We start from the raw sequence: 12,863 nt of genomic DNA, 5'->3' as shown, positions 1-12,863 counted from the left end.
AGTAGTAGTCACAATGGTGAAAAGGTGGAAACAAATATTGATAGATGGATAAACAAGACGTTTACATATATACATGACACACATAAGCATGTATATAAACATATACAATATAAACATATATACATGTATGCATATATATGAATATGTCATATATATACAATGAAATATTATGCAGCCTTTAAAGGAATGAAATTCTGATACATGTAGCAACACAGAAAAACCTTGAAAACATGCTAAGTGACATGTCAGACAAAAGGACAAATATTGTATGATCTACTTATGAGTTATCTAGAATAGGCAAATTCATAGAGAACAACTGGAACAGAGGTAGTTAGAGGCTGAGTGGAAGGGGTAATGGGGAGATATTGATTAATGGGTAACAAGTTTCAGTGCAGGATGAGGAAAAAGTTCTGGAGGTGGATTGTGGCAATGGCTACACAACAATGTGAATGTACTTAATTCCACTGAATTGTACCCCCCAAATAGGTAAAGTGGTAAGTTTTGTGTTGTGTATATCTGACCTCAATAAAAAAACATTTTAAGAATTCTGGAAATAAGATTTATCTAATAGTTGACACATATATTTATGATGTTAGTATTTTTTCCTCCTGAAAAGTTATGAAGTTGGTGTACATATTATAATCAGTCATATCTTATAAATAAAGGAAATGTGAGTATATTGAAAACTCATAAAAATTGAGGAAGAAAGGGGTGCCTAGATGGCTCAGTTGGTTAAGCATCTGCCTTCCTCTCAGGTCAGGATCCCAGGGTCCTGGATCAAGCCTCACATGGGGCTCTCTGCTCAGTGGGAAGTCTGCTTTTCCCTCTCCCTCTGCTAATCTCTCCTTCTCCCCAACCTGTTTGTGATCTTTCTCTGTCTCTCTCAAATAAATAAACAAAATCTTTAAAAACATTTGAGGAAAAAAGCATCTTGCTATAAATTGGCAAAGTCTACAAAGAAATACAATTTGAGAACAGATGGAAGGAATAGTGTTCAACATTTAAAATATATCAAGGCACAAAAAAAAAATGCTGCAAACTGGAGTCTTGGCAAAATTGTGAATTCACAATGTAACCTTCACAGGAACCAATTTTACAATATGAATTAGGACCATAAAGTATCCATATCTACTGATCCACTTTTTCTGGATTTTGGAGTTCATTACAGAAATGGAAGAAAAAAAGTATAAACCCCAACATATAATTATCTCTAATAGCTAAAAAGTAGAAATAACCTGAATTGCCAACAACAACAAAAGGAAAGAATGATACATCCTATGAATAGATTTTGTTCTCTGATATATCAATGCCTAGAACATAGCAGGTACTTAATAAATACTTGTTGAATAAGTGCCTAGAATTGCAGTAAAACATGAGGATAAAAAGAGGATAAAATGATGAACAAAATGGTCTCTGCTCACTGGAGCTCAAATCAACAGAAATTTCAGAAATAATCATGACACTCAATATATGTTGTAACATGTTTGTGTGTTTGTCAATCTTTAGAAGAGGTCTTTAGGTTTTTTTTTTAATTTTTATTTATTTATGATAGTCACACAGAGAGAGAGAGAGGCAGAGACATAGGCAGAGGGAGAAGCAGGCTCCATGCACCGGGAGCCCGACGTGGGATTCGATCCTGGGTCTCCAAGATCGCGCCCTGGGCCAAAGGCAGGCGCCAAACCGCTGCGCCACCCAGAGATCCCCATTTTTTAAAAAATTATTATTAAGTAAACTCTACCCCCAACGTGGGGCTTGAACTCATAACCCTGAGATCAAGAGTCACATGCTCTGCTGACTGAGCCAGCTGGGGTGCCCTGAGGTCCTTAGACTTTAAATCAAATTGATTTTCAAGTTATAAGCAATTAAGCAAGATTGATAATATAATTTCCAGGAATAGAATATATGAAAAGAGAGAGATTAAAACAGAGCATGTGATAAAAAGCAGGAATCCATATTATATTGTCCATTAAAGAAAAGTCAGTAAAAAAGATGAAAAAATTTGTATTTCAATTTGAGTCAGAAATTGTGGTCACAAAAATACTGGATGCTATGAAACAAAGATTAAAGTATATTCACCTTGTTTAAGGAAGGAATTAAGTTCTAATAAAGTTTAGAAAGATTTCCACTGAAATGTCTTGGCACTTAGAGAAATAAGATTTGGAAAATTGAAAAAAAAAAAAAAAACCCTTAATGATATGGCAGTATAACTGCCAACACTTATTGGTAACTGAATCTTTTTTTAAGTCTGCTTAGGTTGGTGCTCCTAATTTTATTTTACTTTATTTTTTTTTTAAGATTTAATTTATTTATTCATGAGAGACAGAGAGAGAGGCAGAAACATAGGCAGAGGGAGAAGCAGACTCTCCACAGGGGACTTGATCCCAGGACCCTGGGGATCATGCCTTGAGCTGAAGGCAGACACTCAATCACTAAGCCACCCAGGTATCCTGGTGCTCCTAATTTTATAATGCTGAAGTAAATATGTAGGTGTGTTTTCTATCATTGCATGACCACTAATCTGGTGGCTTTATTAGGGAATGATAAACTAGGTTAACTGGGAATTTTATTAAAAATGATTATAAGATAATGTTATTGTAAGAATTAAAAACCTAATGAATATAAGGCAATAGTATGGAGGCTGGAATATAGTTAGTATTCAATAAATGTTAGTATTTAATTAATTAATTAATTAATTTATTCATTCATTCATGATAGACATAGAGAGAGAAAGGCAGAGACACAGGCAGAAGGAGAAGCAGGCCCCATGCCGGAAGCCCGATGCGGGACTCCAGGATCGCGCCCTAGGCCAAAGGCAGGCACTAAACCGCTGAGCCACCCAGGGATCTCCCCAAATGTTAGTATTTTAAACAGTAAACATTATGGCAGAGTTTACTGCTCCTACAGTTAGGATCAATTTGGAATCTGGAACTTGGTATAAGAAAATATGGTAATTTCTTAATCAAATGATTTGTAAAAATATATGTGCTATAAATATATGCTATATATATGCTCTATATACATACTCATGCACACACATACATAAAAGCAGGATGTAGATATAAAAACAAAAAAATTGTCTCTAGGCAATAACTCAAGGAGAAATATTTTGGCAAAAACATGGTATTGCTATTCTTTCATGATAGTTAATGGTAACATTTATAATTCATGTATAGCCTGTTTACTTCCATAAAGAATTTGATGTGGCTTATCATTGAAAAGCATATCTATATTAAATAAGACTAAAAACCTCACTATAAATTGGGAAAGGAGGAAACCTAAAAACCTAAAAACTCATGTAGGTGCCACATGAGTCACTGAATAGAAGGGCTGAACACTAATTTAGGATCTTCTTTTTTTTTTTTTTCTTTTTAGTTTATTTATTCATGACAGACACAGAGATAGAGAGAGGCAGAGACATAGGCAGAGAGAGAAGCAGGCTTTCTGCTAGGAGCCCAGTGTGGGACTGGATCAGGCCCTGAGCTTGAAGGCACAAGCTCAACCACTGAGCCACCCACGCATCCCCTAATTTAGGATCTTTTTTTAAAAAATTTTTGAAGGATTTTATTTATTCATTCATAAGAGACACAGAAAGAGAGGCAGACACACAGGCTGAGGGAGGAGAAGCAGGTTCCGTGCAAGGAGCCTGATGTGGGACTCAATCTCCAGAACCTGGGACCACACCCTGAGCCAAAGGCAAATGCTCAACCGCTGAGCCAACCAGGCATTCCTAATTTAGAATCTTCTTAAAGAGCTGTAAAATATGTTTGTTGGAGAAGAAAACCCTTTTCCTCTTAGTTTCTCTTAGGTTTTATCTTTGGGAGCCTGTGGATTAAAATGACAAAGACTAGCAAGAGAAAAGGCAAATTTGGTCACACACAAGCTCACAAAGAAAGTGGCTCAAAGAAATGGCTACAATATAGAGTTTATATATCATCTTCATAGGAGAAAGGGAGGGGGAGAAACGACACTTAGAGAAAAACAAATGACTTTTAGGCAAAACAAAGTGCGCCTTTAGAGAGTAGATGGGAGTATGATAGTCTTCTGACAATGTTTATGTAATTTCTCATTTGACTCCTGCAGTGAGAGGAGTAATCTTTCTGGTATTGGGTAGTCTTCCTTGAAGGGGGTTTGATGGCAGTTGAAGTCTTTTGACTCTGTTTTTAGGTAGATGGAAGGAAAGTATTTCAGACAAAGCCTCTTTTAAAAGCATCTGTTGATTCTGAAACATCTAGCTCAAAATAATTTTTATGTGACAGGTATATTCTGGATCCCTTCATGTATATTAAGAAAATAGGATGGCAAGACACTAAGTAGTCCTGGTAATGAAAATTCTAAATAATATCTCTTTACATTGATAAACTTTCATAATCTTCACTGTAATAAGATTATCCTTAGATGTGTTGGAAGCTAAAACTTCTGGAAAACGAGAATTTTCATTTGAACTAAAATGGGTTTTTATTTAAAGTGTGCTTTACCTCCTAACTTTAACAGTTTTTCCTCACTCTGGAAATAAAGAGATGGAGGCAAAAACCAAACCAAACCACCAAACAGATGGCATGGGAACCCCTAATTGATATTAAGGGGCTGGTTGTTTGCTATATTCAAAAAGCAATTTCTGAGGATAATATAAAAATTTAGTTAGCATCAACTTTATAGATATTTTTAAATTACCTCTAATTTCTTGGCACAAGGTCCATTAACAAGAGCAACCACACCGTCATCAGATACCTAAGCAAAGAGAACATGCAACATGGCACATAAATGGGAAAGCTGAAAGTAAAATTTTCTAAATATTATTAATCATTTATATATGGTTTTATTGCCTTCCCATTCAGCAAACATGTGTTTTAGCCACACTTACCTTTTTTGCCTTTACTTAAAGTAATTGAGGGGACTGTGCCAAATTATATTGCAATTGTATAACCACTGAAGCATGAGGTGGTCAACAATTTCAACAAAAACCAAAAAATTAATTATGTTCTTCTGATGAGTCACTGAAATTCACTGGGCAAACACATGCAGTCTTTATATTTCAAGTCTGTATTTCACTTACCTGAGTAGCTGAAAAATCAACACACTGCAAAAATGGGCAGTTTTCTCCCAATGCGTGTAAGGACACATCAGTAATTCCTAAACAGCCACCTAAATCAATGATCTTTAACAGCCGGCAGTTGAGTGCAAGAGCAAGGACTCCTTCGTCAGTAAGATTGCAGCATCTTTTCAAAGAAGCTTCATGGAGGTATGAACAAGAGGAAGCCACAGCTTTTATTCCTGGGGGAAAGCACATACATATGTATATATAGGAGAAATGCGACTGGTTTTCCTTTTAGCAATCACCTGTATTGACATGCCCAACTATATGTTAGCTTTTTGCTAAGGAGTCCATCTCTGAGGTTATACTTACTTTCTAGTGATGCTGTGATTATTAAAACTTTTTTGGAATATTTCAGGAATTCTCTACATAGTCTGTAATATATCATTCAGAATATCCACAAAGAATGGCCAGACTTTGTTGTTGACCAGTAAATCTGCCCTTAGGAGATAGCCAAAAGTCATTCAGAATCAAATTAGCTAATTAAATAATTGATGGATCTTCTTTTTGTTAAAACAAAAGTTTTAGGGGCACCTGGATGGCTCAGTCAGTTAAGCATCTGCCTTCAGCTCAGGTCATGATCCCAGGATCCTGGAATTGAGCCCCATGTCAGGCTCCCTGCTCAGCTTGGAGTCTGCTTCTCCTTCTCCCTCTGACCTCTTTCCTACTTGTGCTCTGTCTCTCTCTCAAATACATAAAAAAATTTTTTTTACACCTTAAAAAAAGTTTTAAAGTAATAAGGTTAGTGAAAGGGAAAGGAGAGAAAATCAGTGGGAAATATCAGAGAGGAAGACAGAACATGAGAGACTCCTAACTCTGGGAAATGAACAAGGGGTGGTGGAAAGGGAGGTGGGTGGGGGGTGGGGGTGACTGGGTGATGGTCACTGAGGGGGGCACTTGATGGGATGAGCACTGGGTGTTATAGTATATGTTGGCAAATTAAACTCCAATAAAAAAAAATAAACTGAAAAAATAAAGTAATAAGGTTAGTTTTCTTGTGCACTCTGAAGGGAAATTGCCCAATGTCTTAGGTAACAGTTTTCATGCTTATCCTTAAGAATCATATTTATGTCTCTCCATTCTCTCTTCCCCTTTTGACTTTTATTTATTTATTTATTTATTTATTTATTTATTTATTTATTTTTTAATTTATTTATGATAGTCACAGAGAGAGAGAGAGAGAGAGAGAGAGAGGCAGAGGGAGAAGCAGGCTCCATGCACTGGGACCCCAATGTGGGATTCGATCCCGGGTCTCCAGGATCACGCCCTGGGCCAAAGGCAGGCGCCAAACCGCTGCGCCACCCAGGGATCCCCCCTTTTGACTTTTAATTCCAATTAAATTGATGTAAATGCACATTGGAGACTGGTACATAATGTATCACAAAAATAAAAGAGTACTTTGGGGATCCTGGGCCCTTCAATCATGCATACACATTAAAACAATGTTAAGAGATGCCTTTATGAGCAAAATACACAAAAAACAAGGTGATGAATTCATGTGTAGGTAATTTTTACTGTTTTCCATATCTTAAGACAGGGCTTTTAATTAATCAATGAATTAATTTTTATGCCCCTGAAAGAACTTTTGTTTTATTCATCAATGTCCAGCATGAAAGTTCTTTTTAGTGAGCTATCATTTGTGTAAATACTTAAAAATGTATGTTTCTTTGTAGTATTATGAGTAGCCTAACTTGCTAACCAAGATGATTGCAAAATATAGCAAACTACTCACAAAACTTTCTAGAAAGAGTTAAAATCCTTTCTTGATCAAAAAAGAATAAAAATCCTCTAATTTATGTAATAGTTTCACTAAAAAAAGTGGTTTGACTGGTTATAAAAAAACTATGTGTTATAGAGGATAAAAGGTACAGCATAGGGAATACAGTCAATGGTATTGTAATAGTGTTGTATGGTGACAGATGGTAGTGACACTTGGGGTGAGCACAGTATAATGAAATACAGTTTGTCTAATCATGAAGTTGTATATCTGAAACTAATGTAACATTGTACGTCAACTCTAATAAAATTTCTTTTCAATAAAAAAAAGCTATCATTGTACAGACTGATAGAAGAGTGTTAGTAAATTTAATCTGATGATGATTTAACTTTCTCTTGTAATTTTGCATCAAGAAAGCCCTAACAAAGTATGAACTGGTCAATGGCAAATCAATTTCAAAGTGTTCTGAGCTCTCTTACACAGATGTCCATCCACGTTTACTTTAAATTTGTTTCTCTCTTACTCTCTCTCTTTTTTTTTTTTTAAGATTTACTTATTTATTTGAGAGAGAGAGAGAGCATGCACAAGAGAGCATAGAGACTGGGGAGGAGGGTCAGAGGGAGATTGGAACTCTAAGCAGATGCCTCACTGAGCATGGAGCTGGATGTGGGGCTTAATCTCATGACCCTGAGATCATGATCCTGAGCCAAAACTAAGAGTTGGATGCTTAACTGACTGCACCACCCAGGTGCCCCTATATCAGATACATTTAAATTACTAGTAGTGACTTATCCAGTGTATTTCTTAACTTTTAGCAATGGTTATAAGCAGGAATTCTAATTTGGAGTCTTTATCTTAGTTTGAATATTTTTATTGATACAGTTTTTATTTCTTTAACATCTTCATACTCACTTTTGACATATTTACTACTCCTTCTTTGTTCCAAATTATACTAGATGGTGAATAGTAATCTACTGATTTATTCAGGGTGAATAAACATACCTTTTGAAGTTATGGAAATTCTGTTTTCTTTTGAGGAACTTATATTTAATTTCTTTAATTTTCTGCAGTTGCACAGGTGTAGGAGAGCAGTATCTGAAATGTCACAGCTTCGTAGATCTAGTGTTTGGACTTCAGGATGTAAAATCTGTAAAAAAAAAAATGTGATTTTGAAAAATTAATTTTTCTTATAAATATACATGTATATTACATATTCAGTGTTTTGGTGGTCATGACAGATGGTAGATGGAAAATATAACAAAGAATACAAAAACCTATCTGAGTGGAGACACATACATTAAGCAGGAAAAAAAAAAGCCTACTTTCAACTGGAGGTGCAGTTTCTAGCGCCCCCAAAGTCTTTACTGGAACACATGGCATTGTTGAGATGCCTGGTACAGAGTAAGGATCCACTAGACCTGTGAAGCAGAATCAAGGTGGTGGCATGTACTTATCTTTTTCTAGTAGTTCCTGACTCTTATTAGAGATTTGTGCTATGTGCCTCTGCTCAGCAAGTATGAGTCTTTAATTGCTACGTATTGATGGTTATAGTATGTCAGTATTGTTTATCTAGAACATTTACCTCCTTCATTCTTATTGTGAGTACAAACAAATTCAGTATTACTGAATGCTTACTTGAGGGCAACAAATAGCAAATTTATTTCAAAGTGTTCTGAGCTCTTTTCCTTGGCTTCCTTCCTTCCTTCCTTCCTTCCTTCCTTCCTTCCTTCCTTCCTTCCTTCCTTCCTTCCTTCCTTCCTTCCTCTCTTCCTCCCTACCTCCTTCCCTCCCTCCCTCCCTTCCTTCCCTCCTTTCTGAGAATGAGGGGGTAGGGAGGGGCAGAGGAAGAGGGAGAGAATCTTAATCAGGCTGCACATCCAGCCTGGAGCCAGATGTGGGGCTCCATCTCACAGTCCTGAGATCATGACTTGAGCTGAAATCAAGAGTTGGTTTACTGGCTGCCACCAAGGTACCTCTCTTTCTTTTTTCTTTTCTTTTTCTTTTTTTTTTAATATTTTATTTATTTATTCATGAGAGAGAGGGAGAGACACAGGCAGAGGGAGAAGCAGGCTCCATGCAGGGAGCCCGATGTGGGACTTGATCCGGGACTCCAGGATCACGCCCTGGGCCTAAGGCAGGTGCCAAACCGCTGAGCCACCCAGGGATCCCTTTTTATTTTTTTCTAAAGTAGAAATAGCTTTGCTTGGATAAAAGTAATGTGTTATTGTTGTAAAAGATTCAGACAACAGAGAAAAGTTATAAAAATGATAAGAATATTTCTACTTATTGAGCACTTACCAAGAAGAGTACTGAGTTATATACATTATGTCATTTAATATTCTCTTTCTCAAACACATACCAATATATCGCTGAAAGATTGGTCATTATATAAATGACCCATTTATATATCCCATTTTATAAATCAGGGAACTGGGATCCCTGGGTGGTGCAGCAGTTTAGCGCCTGTCTTTGGCCCAGGGCGCGATCCTGGAGACCCGGGATCGAGTCCCACATCGGGCTCCGGGTGCATGGAGCCTGCTTCTCCCTCTGCCTGTGTCTCTGCCTCTCTCTCTCTCTCTGTGTGACTATCATAAATAAATAAAAATTAAAAAAAAAAATCAGGGAACTGAGGCACCTGGAGCTTAAGTAGTAACACAAGGTACACATAGTCAAAAAAACAGCAGAGCTAGGATTGAAAACCAGGTCTTTCTAATTCTAGAGGGCATGATTTTATATACTATAACTAAAATTACTCATAATATTACCCAGAGAAAAACATAGTATTAGTTGATATTTTTGGAGTTTAAAAAAAAAAAACACTTGGAAGAAAAATGGGATCAGATGAAGTATACTTGTAAGATGAGCACATTTTACAAAAACAGTTTATTGTGGTTGCATTCTGTTCCATTTTATGCATGCACCATAACATGTTAAATGCATTCTACACTGACAAACACTTCATTTTTATTTTTATTTATTTTATTTTTTAAAAAGATTTTATTTATTTATTCATGAGAGACACAGAGAAAGGCAGAGACACAGGCAGAGGGAGAAGCAGGCTCCACGCAGGGAGCCTGATGTGGAACTCGATCCTGGGATTCCAGGATCATGCCTTGGGCCGAAGGCAGGCGCCAAACTGCTGAGCCACCCAGGGATCCCAACACTTCATTTAAAAGAAATAATTTTTAAAAGTTTATTTAAATTCAATTAGCATAATGTATTATTGGTTTCAGAGGTAGAGGTCAGTGATTCATCAGTCTTATATATAACACCCAATGCTCACTACATTAAGTGCCCTCCTTAAAGCCCATTACCCAGCTACCCCCATCCCCCCACCCACATCCCTTTCAGTGAACCTCAGTTTGCTTCCTCTAATTAAGAGTCTCTTATGGTTTGTTTCCCTCTCTGATTTCACCTTATTTTATATTTTCCTCTCTTCTTCTATGATCTTCTGTTTTGACAAACACTTCAACTGAACATTCAGGCTGATTTAGAAGCCAATATAGTATAGTGTTAAGAACATGTCTTCTGGAGGCAGACTGCCTGATATTGAACCCTATAAGTATGATCAAGCTCTGGTTTTTGTGTGTGTGTGTGCCTCAATATCCTCATTCTTAAAATGGGCATAATATTTTGTGAGAAATAAAGGTGCCTTGCTTACAATATATGCTATATATAACTGTCAACTATTATTATAAATGATATTTTGGTAGGCATACTTGTGTGCTTTCCCAATTATTTTCTGGGGATTAATCTCAGAAGTAAATGGTAATTATATAGAGTGATGGAGATGTTAAATAACCCTATTGTAATCATTTTGCAATGTATAAATGCATCAAGGGGTGCCTGGGTGGCTTAGTTAAGCATCTGCCTTCAGTTTAGGTCATGATCTCAAGGTCCTGGGATTGAGGCCCCATCAGGCCCCCTGCTCAGTGAGGATTCTGCTTCTTCTCCCCCGACTCTCCTCCCTGCTTGTGCTTTCTTTCTTTCTCTGTCTCAAATAAAACAACAACAACAAACACTTAAAAAAATAAGCATGTCAGATCATCACATTATATTGCATGCTTTAAACTTTTACAATGTTACATGTTAATTATATTTCAATAAAACTGGAAAAATACTGGAACTAAAATTGTTGAGTCACAATAGTAAGCACATTTTTAGGACTTCTGTTAATGGCAAGCTGTCCTCCTTTTAGCTAAAAGTTTTTTTTTAAATTTTTTAAAAAATTTTTTTCTAAAAGGTTTTTTAAATCAATTTACACTCTCACCAACAGGAGATAAAAGTGACCATTGCCCACACTATTATCAACACTGGATATTATTATTTTTTAAGTCTGCCAAACTGAAAGGCAAACTGTGACTGTTATGACTAATAAGGTTTTTTTCCTTTGAGTCCTTCCTGATTCTTTTTAGTATTTTTTTTTAAAGATTTGTTTATTTATTTATGATAGACATAGAGAGAGAGAGGGGGAGGCAGAGACACAGGAGGAGGGAGAAGCAGGCTCCATGCCGGGAGCCCGACGTGGGACTCGATCCCGGGACTCCAGGATCGCGCCCTGGGCCAAAGGCAGGCGCTAAACCGCTGAGCCACCCAGGGATCCCCTAGTATTTTTCCTTTGAGTACTTCCTGATTCTTTTTAGTATTTGTTTTGATTTTTCTTATCAATTTGTAGGGATTCTTTAAATTGTCAAGATAACAAACTTATGGAGTTGCATGTGTGTGGCAAATATTTTTCCAAGTTTGTTACTTGACTGCTTCTTTTTTCTTCTTGCTATAAGAAGTTCATATTGTTATGTAATCAAGTCCATCAACTTTTTTCTTCTTGGTTTCTAACTTTGGTGTCATGTTTAGAAAGGCCTCCTCCATCCACTATAAAAAGAGTTAGGAAATATTTCAAAGAGAGCCATCCAATGATGCATGCAACTTTGCAACAGATGTTCAATCCGGCTTTTTGAATAATTTCATAAGCAGGACTCATACAGATAGAGATTTGAGGGAGAACACCAAAGAAATCATACTTCTGGGCTTTTAAAAAATATTTTATTTATTTATTTGAGATAGAGTGTGAGAGAGAGCATAGCTTGCTGGGGGAGAAGCAGACTCCCTGCTGAGCAGAGAACCTGACAAGGGGCTTGGTCTCAGGACTCTGGGATCATGACTGAGCTGAAGGCAACAGCCAACTGAGCTACCCAGGCACCCCAAGGTTTTTTTTTCTATCTCATTCACTCCTTAGCTATTTTCTATTTAGATTAAAATTAGGTTTAAATGAATATTAAAGATTGCCATAAAACAAAAATTTAAACCACTGGAATATAGACTAAAGGGTGAGAACAAAATGGAGATGATGGGAAAATGAAGAAAACCACCAGTTTTTGGTAGTGTCATAATATTTCTTCTTTGGGCCACACACAAACTATATACATCCACAGAACCATCAACAGTAAGAACCTAGGGATATTATTCTATCTTTACAGAGCTAAGCAGACTACAACACTAAAATGTCTATGTTCCAATGCAAGCTGTCATGAAGAAAACAAAGCATTAGAGGTACATTGGGTTAATGTTAAAAGAAACAGTAATGGCACATCTAAGTGCATTTACAATATGAGGTTACAGGGACAGTCATGTACTGGAGTGCTATAATCAGAGTTTGTTCTCTTTTGATCATAGGCTTTGGTCATTAGAACCAGAGTTTCTGTAGTAGACTAGTCTAGTGCAGAGTCTCAGCAGACAGTGATGATGGCTGCAAACCCATTTTACAGTTAAGAGAACTGAGACACAATGTCAGAAAGAGTGGCAGAACCAGGATTTTAATTCAGGCTGGAGGGCCTTACTATACTTACTGCCTTATAGAATAGCCAATTTTAGCTATTTTAACTTTAGGGAAGTTTAGAAGAGTGGCTTTTAACTGCTGATTGTTTTTCTTTTTAAAGAAAAAAAATTTTTAAAGGATTGTATTTATTTATCCATGAGAGACACAGAGAGAGAGAGGGAGAGAGAGGCAGAGACATAGACAGAGGGAGAAGCATGCTCCACCACGGAGCCCGATGT

At 36.8% G+C, this 12,863-nt stretch overlaps 1 protein-coding gene across 4 annotated transcripts in view; it reads right to left on the bottom strand.

Moving 5' to 3' along the window:
• Window positions 1–12,863, bottom strand: part of AMN1 (antagonist of mitotic exit network 1 homolog) — a 58,246-nt gene that overhangs the window by 18,030 nt on the left and 27,353 nt on the right. For all 4 annotated transcript variants that reach the window (XM_026000082.2, XM_026000084.2, XM_072765633.1 and 1 more), the window contains 3 exons: window positions 7,812–7,956; window positions 5,054–5,271; window positions 4,672–4,728 (listed from right to left, as the gene is read on the bottom strand). In XM_026000082.2, the coding sequence (XP_025855867.1) occupies window positions 4,672–4,728; window positions 5,054–5,271; window positions 7,812–7,956 (420 nt within the window). The remainder of the gene's footprint in view (window positions 1–4,671; window positions 4,729–5,053; window positions 5,272–7,811; window positions 7,957–12,863) is intronic.

This window comes from Vulpes vulpes, chromosome 8 (assembly GCF_048418805.1).
Source record: "Vulpes vulpes isolate BD-2025 chromosome 8, VulVul3, whole genome shotgun sequence".
Classification (NCBI taxonomy): domain Eukaryota; kingdom Metazoa; phylum Chordata; class Mammalia; order Carnivora; family Canidae; genus Vulpes; species Vulpes vulpes.
The sequence above is the reverse complement of the archived record's forward strand: the minus strand, read 5'-3'. Positions and strand labels throughout refer to the sequence as shown.